The 15,322-nt window shown below is 36.7% G+C and overlaps 1 protein-coding gene across 5 annotated transcripts in view; it reads left to right on the top strand.

The window, feature by feature from the left end:
• The window catches only part of ARHGAP24 (Rho GTPase activating protein 24), a 527,050-nt gene that overhangs the window by 469,799 nt on the left and 41,929 nt on the right, over positions 1–15,322 (top strand). For 4 of the 5 annotated variants that reach the window (XM_058296019.2, XM_058296028.2, XM_058296043.2 and 1 more), the window contains one exon: positions 14,074–14,281. In XM_058296019.2, coding sequence (XP_058152002.1) covers positions 14,074–14,281 — 208 coding nt within the window. Of the gene's footprint in view, positions 1–3,542; positions 4,407–14,073; positions 14,282–15,322 lie in introns of those variants that run through there. The other variant, XM_058296034.2, reaches the window with a different exon arrangement.

Here is a 15,322-nt window from a genome sequence, read left to right as displayed (position 1 = left end):
GGCTTCCGCGCTCTGAAGGCTCCTTAATATTTGCTACAGGAGGCATCTTTGTTGAGGGATTGTTTCTATCAAATGTGTTGCTGTCTCCCTTTCCTCCTCTTTCATCTGTCCTTTTTGCAAGAAAAATGAATGAGGTACAGTTAGCTCCCCCAAGTTAGAGCCAAAGAAGGTCCCAACAGCCCAGGAGTTTTAGAAATTATCACAGTGGAACTGGCCAAAGTGCTATGGACAGATCCTCAAAGTTCTGAACTTGGAAGAAATACTCTGGTAATTTATTTGTGGAATATGCCTCAGGGACTCTGCAAATAATTGATTTAAATCTACTTTTAAAATGATATATTTAGCTTAGAGCAATCACTGCAGAAACAATGCTTAAACGAATAAATCTCATTTTATCTTGGTTTAACCGAAGAGTGTTGTACAATTGTAAGATAAATTTTCACATTATTCACTTGATTTGTAAAAAGTCCGTTATGATTCATCTGTGCATCAGGATTTTCCAAAGTTAGTGAAGAATACAGAACCAAACTGAGTGCCAAAACTGATGAAAGATTGCAATCGTCACCCATAATCTCAGATTTCCAATATTTGTATTAATAAAATCCCTCTGTTCTTCTTGATTGAACTTATAAGTAGATGTTAGAAATTTGACTTTTAAACAATAAATTTATATGACCTAAGTACTTTTTTATCTTATATATTAGGATTTTTTAAAGATTACATTTAAAGTAAGTTTTCTACTGATGAAACATATTTTAAAACCACTGTTTTAGTTAGACCCCAAATCTTAAAATTAGGTCAGTAAGATCCCAGAAGGGTGAGTGTTTTGCCAAGGGTCACACTGTGAGCCACAGAACTAGGATGAAAATCCTTATCTTCTCACTTTCTGAGCTTCCTCCTTCCTTGTAGCACTATAATGTGATTTCTACTGTGGGATTAAAAACTCCACAATTGCAAGTACAAGACTTATTTTCTTGACTATATAAAAATGTACAACTTAAAAAATAATAACAAATGGAGTGTTATGGTTTTTCCAGTCCCTCAAAAATACCTGAATTTCTAATATTGCCTTTCATAAAAGAACACATTTCATCTTCCTGGTTTTGTTATGGAACCCAAAACACTGTTAACCCCAAATAAAGATGTCTTGGCTTCCAACCTCCTTCCCACTCCTTAAAGAATAATGTGATCATTGTTTACATGGGTCTGTAAAGTCATTCGGAAGAGAAGTTTACATAACACTTTAATTTATCATTATCAGTAGATAATGATATACATAACAATGATATACATGATATAATTTAAAGTTTTTAAGACCTTATGCTTTTCTTTGTTCAGATTGCTTATACATGCAAACTATTTCCTCTTCACCATTACAGTGAGGAACAAATTTTATTAAAATATAAACAACACCTGAGGAGCTCAATCTCCTAGAAATTAAATACCATTAAGTGAAGATCATGAAATGTAGGGCTTTGAATGATAGGATGGGGGAACGGAACCAGTAGAAACACGGAAAGTTCATATTCCCTCTTAACTTCCTGGCCTCATCAATACTCAGTGTTGAAACTAAATACTTAGATTTGCAAAACTTAAGATTTTTTTTTGAAATTGGGTTTCTTTTCCACTATTCAAAAATCAATGTATATAGAAGTATCTCCTAGTCCCAGATCAGGGGAGTGTGTGAATCCATTAATTGTTCATTAAATCTGAGTCCTTATTTTAGCTAATAAGAAAATCAGGTTCTTCCTGTGTATTTCTATCTCCAGATGAAGAGTTGAGTTAGAGACCCTTGAAAGCAGAATGAAATGAAATACTGTACATGAAAAACCCTTATGATGAATAATTGGCATGTGGGCAGACAGAGGGTGATTAAGAGGTAATGTGGGGAAACGATGTGGCTTAACTGATAAAGCCTCCACTTACCACATGGGAAGACCCGGGTTCAATCCCTGGGTCACCCTGGTGAAAAAGAAGAGAAAGTGTGCCTGGGCGATGAGCCAGTGCCCATGCAAGTGAGTCATGCAGCAAGATGATGACGCAACAAAAAAGAGACTAAGGGGGAGAGTCAAGGTGAAGTGCAACAGAGACCAGGAACTGAGGTCATGCAATTTACAGGGAACCTCTTTTCACGTCAGCAGTCCCCAGGATCGAATCCCAGTAAATCCCAGTAAATCCCATTGTACAGTCAGAAAGACAAGAAGACAAAAAGAGAAATAGATACAGAAGATCACACAGCGAATGGACAGGGAAAAAAAAAAAGAGGTAATATGATCTTATGGAAGAACCACCTACTTCTTGCCTCTGATAGAAACTAGCAGTGTGATCTTGGATAAGTGGTTTTTCCTCCTTGCCTTTCAGTTTTCTCATTTAAGAACCAAGAAAATCAGACAAACTTTGCTTCAACTAAGATTCTTCCCAGTCCCCAAACCTGTAATTTAATGTGTTCCCCCCCTGCCAAAGCTCAGATCAACGAATTTTTCGGTTGGCTGAAGTACATCTACATCCAGCACTGACTCCTTCGTGGTGGCATTGAATTAAATGTCATGTTTCTTTATTTTCCAGGCAGTCTGCTAGGACACAGGGCATAAAAACAAAGTTTTAATCACAGAACAGAAATAATTAATTTGTAATGACTCTTTCAATGACAAACTATTTCCTATTTGGACATGCTATTAATAATCAGAGTAATGTTTCTAATATTCTCAGTTTTATAAAGCTCTTGTGAGTGGCTAGGCGGGAACTCAGTGGTCTTGAGGAGAACTGGGGTTAAAGCACTAGCATTCCTAATCTATTCCTGGAACAGTCAGGTGGATGAATGATTAACCAGATGAGCAAATCGTTCATTAAGTGGGTCTGGCAGTGTTGGTGGAGGGGGGGCTGGGATGAAGAAGGAACATGCAAGAGAATGGTAGAATGCTGAAAATAGGAGAGGTTTTTGCACCATAATCAGAGAAATATATTTGCTTGTATAAATACACACACACAAACACACATACAAGTTGATTTGTTTTGTGGTTATATCTGCGGAAGACAGATTTCTCAATATCTGCAGACTATTACTAGATTTAAAATATTTTCCTATTTTATAGACACACATATATCCACATATACATATATTTGTTGTTTGAATGAGATGCACATTTAAATCAATACACACAAATAGATTCAATTGCAAAGGATCTAAAAATAGTCTATGTTAGAGAGAGAAAAATGTCAGGGAAGAGGAGGCAACAAGTTTGCCCCTTTGGAGGTGGTTTGGTGCTGTTTGATCTCAGGAGGGGCCGAGTCAGCTGCTGTAAAGGTGCTGCACAAGAGGACAGCCAGGAAGTCAATGCAAAGTCAAAAGGAGAATGACTGGAGTCCACACTGCTGCGTGGCATTCTCGCTCCTTCCCTCATATTGTTGTGGCTGCACCTGCTGCCTGTGACCGGCGGGCACTGAAGGCAGCCGCAGCTACAGCAGTGGTGAGGAGGCAGCCACAGCTCTGCCAGCTCCCGTCCAGCTTTCATTGAGAAAAGGGGAGACGGAGGGGGAGGAGGGGGAGGAGACGCTCCCCGCAGAGCTGCCTCGTCCAGCAGATCCAAGGAGCCTCTTGGAATGGGCACCCAGCTGTTCTGACATGGTGATTCCCTTGGGAGCCCTGGGAGTTTTGAAGACAGAAAGGAAAAGGGAGAAGACTGCAGAAAGCATCAAAGGATGAGGGGTGCTATAAAAAGAAACAGGGGAGTCCTTTGAAAAGAATCTATCAAGCACTGAAATGCTTTCTGGAGAAGGTGCCATTATTTTCCTCCCCTTTTGCTCAGATGAAAGGAACCAGCAAGGACGGTCCTGAATATTCCTCAGGGGCCTTTTTGTCATTGTTTCTCTTTTCCCTGCACACGGCTATTTGCTGACCTTTCCAGAGGACTCTCCATCCCCCCAGTTCCAGCTGAGAAGACAGTCCTTAAAAACAAACTAACAAACAAACAAAACAATCCCTGCTGTTTGAATGGGAGGTGAGGCTTGCTTGCTGCGATTCGTTTTGCTGTGACATTTCGGAATGTCTGCAGAAACTTTAAAAATACCTTAAAAACTCCCTGGATTAGGTGAGAGAAAAAGAAGTTCTTGACAGAACAGACTCAATGAGAAGTGATCTATCCCTGTCCCAGCACCTGGATGATCAAACCTTCGAGTTCTAGGAATCAGCACGGCAGATCTAACAAATAAACATGCGAAGGAGTGTCTGTGGGAAATTGCAGAGAAGTAGGTTTTAAAGGAAGACTCAGCCGGTTCAGAACTTCGGGCCTGTATGAAGCCGGAAGACCGAAATACTGGGGGACGCCCCTCAGGAGCCTTAGCAGCCACTCCTTTCATCCCTAAAACGACATACAGAAGAATCAAACGGTGTTTTAGTTTTCGGAAAGGTAGGTAGAAGGTATGTTCCTGTCCTTTTAAAAAATGGACCTATATTCTCTGATGCTTCCCGATCAGTTTATGCTCAGCTAAAATGGGCATCTGGAAGCCACAGGTTAGAGCTGTACAAGAACGATTAGCGCCTGTGCTTGTCTAGACTTAGTTTTCAAGTTTCACATTGATCTGTTCATTTCTGCCTGTGAATGGGCCATGGAGGTGGTGCTTAAGAAATGGTGGTTCTTAGGGATCATCCTGACCAACGGGGAACTAGGCAAAGCTGGGCTGACCATCCTGAGAGGAGGGGCCAGGCTACCCCGGCTGTTCCCAGATCAAATCAAGCAGCCGAGTTGTGCTCCCCGCCCCCCCTTGAAATGGGTCTGTCATAAATCCCTGTTTTGTGCTCCCATTGTATCAGTTTTGGTTCTAGCTGCCTGTCCTTAACTCATGTCACCTGCTGAGAAAATTTTGGTGCACATGTTGTCTGTAGTGAATACTTTTCAGGAGGCTTTCAACCATACTGTTTAACATTGATTAGGAAGAGAAGTCACCTTGACTTTCCAAGTGTATCACAATGTGGTATTGGGATAGGCCCAAGATATTAACTATTGGTAATAGGGGGTGAGGAAATATAAAGAAACTAAGACATTTCTGAATTGATTTGTTTTGGGGTAGTTAAAAGGTATATATATAATACATAAATTGGAATGTCTTTATAGAATTTGTTGTTATCAAGCTATTCTAATTTTTCCTTTTGCTTTAAAATGGGAATAGGTAAATGAAATAACATCTAACTAGGAACTAGATCATTATGATTTTAATGTCATGTGTAGTAAGTACATTTAATCAGAAGCTGATTTGAATAATATCTAGCATCCTTCTTTCTCCTCTTTTTTTTTCCTGCTACCTTCTGATTAACCCTCTCAACTTAATAATTAACAAAAACTGAGAATAAGAAAAATCAAATAAACAAAATATGGTGGGAACTTTTTTGAACTAAAGACTTGTTTTTTTTCTGCTTTCTTTTTAAGCAGTTAAGACCTGGGTATTTTCAGGACTTGGGAATTGTCCTGAATGACATTGCAATGACAGATACAGGCCATTATATATCTTGTCATAACTTATAAAACTGTGCAGGAGAGAGTCTAAACTACAAAGTAAACTGTAATCCATGCTTAGTGGCAATGCTCAAAATGTGTTCATCAATTGCAATAAATGTACTACACTAAGGAGGGATGTTGTTAATGTGGGAAAGTGTAGGAGATGTGGGGACTAGGACATGTGAGAATCCCCTGTATTTTTTGTATAACATTTATGTAATCTAAGTATCTTTAAAAAATAAAAAATTAAAAAAAAAAGATCTGAGTATGATCATTAGGCAAAGAATTCAGTATTTAATTTATGTTCATATCTTATCCATTAAGATAATTAAATGAAATGCATGTCTCATGTTTTATGGACCTATAGAGATTTTATGATTACTGGAAGTTTGCGTGATTGATAAATCAGCAATGACAGAAATTGGAAAAGGCTAAGGACATTTCCCTCACTTCCTAGGACCCTATCCCTTAGCAATTAAATTGGTTCTATCCAAACATGTACAGAGAGAAGGTCTCCTTTTCATGGTTATTGCTGTTCATTTGACACCCGAGATGTTTTGGGGATAATTATTCTATATTTGAGTCACAGAGTGAGGCGAATTTTTCCTTTTCCACCTTCCTTTCTCTAATAGTAGAGTAGAGCTAGAGCATAGCTACAAGAATTCTGTTTAACCCTCTGCTGTTCTTTATGCCCTTTCCCTTTCTCCTTGAATATGAAGAGGGGAAGGCAGTGCCAGTGAAGAGAAATCCCGTGGACCGGCAAATAAAACCTACTGGGTTGGGGAACAGCTTCCATCTATCATCTCCTGTGAGCTATTTTTAAAGTGTTGTCCTTTCCTCTGCAAAGCCTTAGTAATTTGGAGAACGCTCAGCAATTGAATAAAGGATTAACAGATTTTTAATTTACAAAGCTGTATTCTAGTTTCTTTCAGAACCATAAAGGAGGGAGGGGTGCGGGCATCATTCAGCTGTTTTACGTTTCCTTTCTCTCTCGGCAGCCACTTTCTAGCTTTTCTCTGTTCACTGGCTGCGTGGCTGGGCCCTGGGAGAGAAGGTGTGCAGCTGCCGCAGCCACTGCCACCAAGGCACTCTGCTGTTTCTGTACTGTGCTAATCATTCCTGTCAGCTGCCGCAGGAAGCAGGGGGTGTTTACATCTTTATTTAAGGTCTGGCCCTGAAAAGAAAGAACTTCTCTTTCAATCCTGGGTCCAAAAACCAAGCCACCTTAAGAAGAGCGTTCTCTTTTGTGCTTTATTTAATCTCTGGGGTGCTCAAGTATTTCAAGAAGTGGACATGTGTTTCTGAGTTCCTCTCCCAAACCTGCTCAAGAGCATCAGCTTAAGCCATTTCAATGAAGCAATAAGGAGATTGCCTGAAGGAAAAGCGCCCAAAGTAAAAAAAATGTTGACGTGTCTGCTTTTCTGAGCCACATTTAAAACGTAGTTTTCACTGTTGTCAATGGCAGGCTGACAGAAGAGGAGATGCAGGGCCTTAGAAATGCTGTCAGAATGAAGTGCCTTGTTGAGTAAAAGTTTCCAGAGGCCTGTGATGGTGGAGCTTGCGTGCTGTGCAGGACAAAACTAACTTCCTTTCTTCTCCAGACCTCTTCTCTCCTTTCTGACCTTTTCATCTCTCTTGCTTTGTATGGCTCCTAATGAAGGCCTCTGGCAATGTTTTCTCAGTGGTTTTAAAAGTACAGATACTAAGAAACATCCATTACGTAGGGTACTGGGACTCTTGGAGCTTTGGATTTATTTTCTGGTGAGATAAAGATTACAATGTATTTTTAAAAACCCTGTTGATTTCTTTTCCTCCAGAATTTGAAAGTATATATTTTTGTCTCTTTAAAGTTACTGTAGGGAATATAATCTGTTCTTTAATAACTTGGTGATGCACAACAATGAGTCCCAAAAATGGTGTTAATTTGTAATCATAACAAGGTAGATGGTTTAAGATTGTTGTGATCATAAGACAGTTCTGAAGTAAATTTTAAAACTCTGACTTGAGTTTGTTTTCCCTGCATTGCTCCTTTCTCAGGGAAACGTCATCCTCAGTCCCTCTGTGGCCTTTTCCTACAACATAACCATGTGGTAGATGCACACTTTGGATTCTTTCTTCTTGATGTGCTTTTAGCTCCATTTCTCTTCTATGACCTTGGTTCTCTGTGCCTTTATTGCTTCATGCATGCAACTTACTTCTTAGTGGCTCTTTGAGACAGCATCCATCTGTCTTTCCACTCCCAACATTCTTCATAAATTCCCACAACACACATAAAGTATTGCCTAATCTGTACTTCTAAAACAATGCTGTCAAGCATCTTTCCACAGCTCAAAAATATTTGATGGGTTCCTATTGCTTGCAAGAGAAAGTCCTAACCTTGTGTTATTTTCAAAGTCTTTTAACCAACTCCAACTGCTTCCTGGAGTATAAACCCCTGATTCCTCCAGACTGTTCTACTCTTTCTCTATATACACATCTGTCACACCACTTCTTTTCTTTCACTTACTTTATTCTCCCTGCCATGATTCTCTCCTTTTTTTTTTTTGTCTGTTTAAATTTTATGTTTTCTTCAAGGCATTGTTGGCTCTTATTTTCTTATTTCTTCATAATTCTTTCTCTGTTCATTCATTATTCTCTTTACTCTATAGTCCTTACACTTCATATCAGTACTGCCTCTTGGCCATCTTAACCTCATAGCCATCTTAAAACACTCAAGACACATTTTCGGTCAAAAAATATGCATTCATTTATTGTTTTTCTCAAAGTGAAAAATGGCAATAGGTCTATTTAATTAAGGATTAGGTTGAATACAAACTGGTGAAGTAATGTATTCCTATCTATTTTTTCCTACTAATTCATAGACAATAATGAGTCACAGTAGAATGCCTTTAAAGTTTTTATAAATAAGACCAACATTCTCTCTAAAGTTTATTCTATGTTGTGAATATTATAATTGCCTTGGTGGAAACTGATTTAGTCAATAAATGCTGTTACGTAAGTTGTTTTTTTTTTTCCCCTGGCTACTAAAAACAAATACCATACACTAAGTTGGTTTAATAGGAAGGATTTGTTGGCTCTTGGTTTTAGAGATTGGAAGACTGACTTCCTCCCAGAATTGGTATCTTCTGGCTGGCAGTCTTTGGGGTTTCTTGGCTTTTTCATTGCATGCTCCATTGACTTCCAGCTTCTAGCTGCCCCCTTGACTTCTTTCTCTGACTTTCACTCTCCTTATAAAGGACTCCAATAATCTCGATTAAAACCCAACCTGATTTACTTGGACCACACCTTAACTGATAAAATATCTTATAATGGGTACACATCAACCAGAATGCAGACCAAAACCAAGAACTTGGGTATACAATTAGTCTACCACACAAATTCATATAATTTTAAACTGAGCTGTACATGAGCAGCTCATTAACTCATAAATCAAAATTTTATGAAACATCTACCAACTGATGCTGGAATAAGAAAGTAAACAAAAAAGCTTACCCCAAATCAACAATCTCACAGCCTCTTTGGTAATAAAGAAGCATAAATAAAGCAATGAACTTTACGAGGTAATAAGTACTGAATCAGATTATATATGAAATTCTAGGAGTCCATAAACAAGATTGACTGTGGTCTCATCTGAAAAGACTGTGATTCACCTGAACTACAGAAAGTCAGATTCAATCTTTGGAAATTATGAAAAGAAATTATGTTATGAAAAAGAAAATTATGAAGATCTATCCTATTGTAGATGCAATGAGTTTGAGGGGACCAAAGTGTGATTAAATAAGGAGGGTGAGAGAAGAAGGAATCTAGGTTAACTCTCAAATAATGTGATGATTTGAGGAGACAGCTAGTACCAATAACCAAAATCAGGATAACAGGAAATAGAACAGGTTTTGAAGAAAAGATGACTTAGCCAATCTTAGAAATTCTGAGTTCTGATATATCCATCTGATGACGTTTAATAGGTAGTCAGAAACCCAGTGCTAGAGATCAGAAGAGTGGCCCAAATTGAGATATGAATCTGGGAATAATTGATTTACAGAGAGATTAGATGGAACAGCTGAGAAATTTTATCAATTAAGGTGGAGATAGGCCTGAGCATAGAACTCAGAGGACCATCAATCTAATGAGAAAAGCATAGTTAGCCTAGTCAAGAAAGAGTCTGAGAAGGATATCCTGAGAAGCAAGAACCATATAATATGTTGGGTATGACAGGAAGAAGAGTGAGGTTGATAGTCTTAAAGGCAGTGAGACATAAAGTAAAATAAAAATCAAATTTGGCCGTGATGGTTTGGCAACTAGGAAGCTGTAGAAAAAGCCAGCTTAGTAGAATGGTTCAGTCAGAGGCCAGTTTGCAATAGAGTGGCAAGTGGATGAAAAGTGATGAAATGGATTTGGTTATACTTAACTGGGAAATGAAGAGCAAAGAGAATAAGTAGTTACAGGGAACAGAGGGTCAAAGAAGTTCTGGCTTTGTATTTGTTTATTTGTTTTTAGGATGGCTGGGATTTCAACATATTTATCTTCTCACACTCACTGGCTTCACAGGCTACTCCTGGCTGTTGTGTCAATAAATCACATGCAAAGGAGAAACCTTAGCAAACCTGAAGGATGTTTAGATTTCTTTCTCTCTCCCAAATTGAAACAACCTCCCACGGGTATAATAAATTTACCCGTGTGATTTACTTCCTCAGTCTACTAGAGTTATGTTCTGGGTAATGATTTATGGCACCATCAATGTGATACCAGGGGAAGCATGCATGGGCATACTGTCACCGCCCAAAAATTCCCAGATGATTTTGACAAGGAGAGTGAAACGGCAAGGAAATTTAAATGGACGTGCTTGGGACTGTTTGCATGACCCACAAGAGACGGAATATTATTGTTAAATAATCTACTAATTGATGTATCCTTTCCCCATGCTGCTACCTGGGGACAAAACATGACTGTTGTGCTTTTTTGTTACTTTTAAAACTTCAAGTTTCACTACACCCTCAAGGAAAGTCCAAATAAAGCAACTAAAGAGAGATGTGGATTTTCTTTTACATTTTTTTCTCACTTCATTAACTTTCCTCCCAAGGAACATTCTCATGCAGGGGGATAACTCACCCCTACCATAGTAAGTAAGCCAAAACACATTTGACTGACATCCTGTTTCTTATGCTACAGAATGGAAGTATACATTTTATGGCATAATATAATTTTTCACTAATACTTTGCAAGATCAGTTCTAAGACAGAATACTCTCATTTCTTCCACAAGAATTTTTAGGCATATGTACATATTGTCTCTAAGATTTAACTTTCTTACATATTGCTCTTGCTAGAAAGCCATTGCTAGAAATCATTTCCTTGGGCAGCATGCTCACTAAAGTTCCAGAGTTTCTTCCTTCTTTTTATTTCTGACATTCCCCACTATTTACATTTTCTCAGCATAAAGCATTCCCTACCCCCAGTGTGATGAAGGAACTGAGGTCAGAAAGCTAGCAAGTGGCAACTTTCTAACTTTATAGCTCAGGTTTTAACCATTATGCTGGCTATATGTATTGAGTCATGGATACATAATGGCTCTGAAATCAAACAGCCCTGGACAAATCTTGGCTCTACCATTAGTTAGCCGTTTGACAGCTCAGCAAGTTACTTCATCTTTCTGTGCAACAGTCACCTTATCAGTAAAATGGGGTGACTGGTGGTGCCTACCTCATAGAGTTTTGTATGTGAGAGATGCTGATTCAGTGTGGTACCAAGACTGATAGTAAGTATAGGTTAGTTATTATCACTCTTTACGTCATGGAGAAGATATGCTATTTTATTCTAGAAAATAAACACTCATTATAAGTGTGATTAAATAAAGGGGGAAAAACTTTTCTTGAGCAGGGAATGTAGGTTTTAAACTGTAATGAGTCTGTATATGGATTTCAATTCTGTCACTTAATGCTGTGTAACTTTCGACAAATTATTTAATTTCTCTGAGGCCCAGTTTCCTCATCTGCAAAATAGGGGTAGTGATAGCGACATTACTATTATGAAGATGAAAAAGTATATGTAAAGGACTAATACATAATAGGTACTTAATAAATTGAAAGATATTAAGATTTTTCACTTTTAGTTTCCTGCTGCTTTTCTTAAAAAGATTCTTATCATAAAGGCAAGACTTCATGGGCAAGTTATTTCTCAGGAAAAGTAAATGGAAATGACAGTACCCAGCTAAACTAAAACTTACTCCCTTCCTTGAGTTTGGGCAAAAAAATAAATAAATCCTGAGACTTAAAAAAAAAAAGTTTGACTGTTTTTCTTTATTGCAATAAACCAAACCTTGAAAGTTTGATTCTCATTTGTAATATCCATGGACATTGTATTGGGAATATCTTTCATAGATTTTCTGCTGAATTTAGAGAAATCTTTTATGTAATATATTTATCAATGCAAAACAATAAGTAAAAAAATCACAGATACATAAGGTTTATTCTCAAATCACCCTATTATTTTTTAAAAGGATATATATTTGGCTTTGAAAAGCTATTTCCTTAGTTTTAGCAGGATAGATTCAAACATCCCAGTCAAATGAGTGTCACATTTGTTTTTAAAGAACTCCACAGAAAAAGAGACAATACTTATAGCCTATTTGAAAGTCTTATTATTAAAATGCCTGAGTATTTTCAAGAGTATCTTAAAAATCATTTTCACTACTGTATATATGGGTTAGAATTGTGTTAGGCAGAAAGTAGCAGAAAACCTAGGTAACAGCAGCTTAAATAACAGAGGCTTATTTTTCTCACACAAAAAAAAAGATCTGAAAGAAGTTGCTGTTGGTTATTGGTTATGGTTCAGTGTTCCAATACTTTCTACTTCAGTGGTTCTGTGAGTCTTTTAGTCTTCCCCTTTTGATTGTTGCCTAAAGGTCAAAAGGTGATTTCTACAACAACAGATATCATGTCCAAGTTGAAGACAAGGAAAAGGAGTGATTGACAAATCCAGCTGTCTCCATTTTATCAAGAATAACAAGTCTTCCTTTTGCTGAGCTCTAACACACCTTTTGGCCAGGATTATGTCACATAGTCACCCCTGGCTGTAAGGGAAGTGGAAGGAGTATCTACTCATGGCTCAAATGTGGAGATGTCTAGAGAGAATGAGGCTGTGAATGTCTACTGAGTTAGTGAACAATGTTTGACACAATTATCAAGTAACAGCTTATGCCAAAGTCTACAAACTAAGAAAAACAGTTTCATGTACTTTGATCCTCATTGCCTTAGAAAATGCCATTCTCTAACTCCTTTTTATATATACTTGAATAATGATATTAGATCAACTATTAATCTTTTTACGGAGAGAGCATATGAATTCTATCAGCAGTAGATTTGATTCCAGTTTTAGAATAGTTTTGTTGTTATTCTTGTAGATTTTTACCTGGTCTAAGAATATTCTCTTTGGTAATAAGTGTTTTTTGCTTGGATTGTTACAGTTTTACATTGCTGGATCCATGAATTATTTTAGACGTTGGTTAAGCATCTGTTGTAACTATGAAATTGTTAACCAATGGTTTGCAAATAATTTCCCAAATATTCAGGAATCTTACATAATTTTGACATGCAACACGTACTTTTCTTCCCTTTTGTAAAACTCATTGGACTATTACAAACATTTAGTGATACTCATCCTACCCAGCAACATAGGATCACATTTTGCCAGTCAGCTTTTCTTTTCTATTTTTTTTTCATTTTCTCATCAGTTCCTACTAACATAGCACCTGACTGACAGATTCTCAATGACTTGCAATCAGAGCTGTCTCAAAGTCATAGAGGGAGACCCCAGATGCATGCTGTAAGGAATATATCATTTGTAGATAGTTTTAAATCACTAATAAAACTAACTAAAAGGTGGCCTTCTTTTTATTATCACTGTGTGCTTGTAATTCTAGACAATCTAAATACTAAAGTATACCCCCTGCTGGGCAGATCACCATAAACCCCCTCCCTTTCGTATGCTACTGCTTCATAATTATAATTTTCCTTTCAAATAATTAATAGCTTAAGGTTTTAAAGACTACACTCTGGAAGAAAATTAAGGGTTTGTTTTCCTGGTTTTATCCTTTTAATTATAGGCATGTCATCATCACTTAACTGAAAAGAAATGATGACAAGAGAAATAAACAATATTTAAACTAAATGAAAAAATGTTCATAGAGATAAAACTGTGACAAAAGTAGAATTAGACTACTGTGTGCAGAACATTTCTGCTTTTAAACTTTTGAACACAATTCCTTTTCCATGGGGGAAAAAAGAAAACACAAAACTGAAATTACATTTAGGGAAGTTTTTCTTCTTTCAAAATGGATAGCTCAAACAGTAGTTCTACTTTGATTTTAGGCTAACCATAGAATACAGGGGAAAGGGGCAGGATAAGGTGTAAACGCTTTTCATTTGAAGAACCATATATAAAGCATCTAATTCTACAATCATGTGGCATGCCAAACAGTAAATGCCTGCTAGCCTTCCAATTTTTCCTTTACCAGTAGTTCAAAAAGAAAATAACAAAATGGGAAGAGATAAGTCTCTCATTTTCACTATTTTACTTTATTTTTCCAGGCATTTTTGGACAGAAACTGGAAGACACCGTCCGTTATGAGAAGAGATATGGAAATCGACTGGCTCCCCTGTTGGTGGAGCAGTGTGTGGACTTTATCCGACAAAGGGGACTAAAAGAAGAGGGTCTCTTTAGACTACCAGGCCAGGCTAATCTTGTTAAAGAGCTCCAGGATGCCTTCGACTGTGGAGAGAAACCATCATTTGACAGGTAACCACACTTCACTGAGAAATTTACCAACTGTCCTACACTGAGACAGTCCAAACAGAACTGAAAGGATGCACTGGGCTGAGATGGTATCTCAACATCTTAATTGATATTGTAATAGCCATGTGACAATAGATTATTTTATTTCAGCTATGTAGTCAAAAATTTTGCACTGTACATGTCTTTCTCTTCCATATTTTTTCCTCAAAACACCATTTGTTCCTCCCCTTTCATCCAAAATAAAAAAACTATATTGAACTATTACAAAAGAAAAATGACTTTTTAAAAAAGCATCTTTCTAAGTGATATGTTATATCAAAAGTATTGATTAGTTGAAAGAGGGACATTAGCAATGTAATTAAAAATAACTATTTTAAACAATAATAAAATCATTATGTTCTAAATATATAATGCCATCATAATCTAGAAAATAAAAGGAAAAAAGGGAACAAATAAAACATGGTGAAATTCAAAAATAATGGAAGTTCCACAGAAGAAAATATAAAGTATCCACAGTTCTATTAATTAATCACTGGTTAATATTTTGTGGAATACCATCTTGTCTTCTCAATTTTATATTTAGTTGAAAAAACATTTTAATATTACCTACTTAATATTGTATAGCAGAGATTGCTCCATATTATTAGTTGAAAAGTATCTTTTATTCCAATATATTTTAACATTCTATTAAAAGTCTTCCTCATATCATTATTCTTATTAATTAATATTATAAACAACATTTTTTAAGCAAAATAAATACTTTGTTGTTTTTATTTTTTATTTTTAGATGTCAGTATTTGATCATTCAAACATGTATAAACCTTATATTCTTTCATGTGAACATCATTTTTAATATCTAACTAATACTTCATATACAGGTATAATGCTTATAAATACTTTGATATTGTTGAACATTTATCTTGTGATTTTTTCACCATTATACATAATATTGTCATGCATATATATTCACATAAATATATTTTCTGCTTTTGGATTTTTTCCTTAGGTGAGATTCTCAGTAATGGGCTTTTTGGATAAGAATAG

Source organism: Dasypus novemcinctus, chromosome 1 (genome assembly GCF_030445035.2).
Source record: "Dasypus novemcinctus isolate mDasNov1 chromosome 1, mDasNov1.1.hap2, whole genome shotgun sequence".
NCBI lineage: Eukaryota > Metazoa > Chordata > Mammalia > Cingulata > Dasypodidae > Dasypus > Dasypus novemcinctus.
The sequence above is the reverse complement of the archived record's forward strand: the minus strand, read 5'-3'. Positions and strand labels throughout refer to the sequence as shown.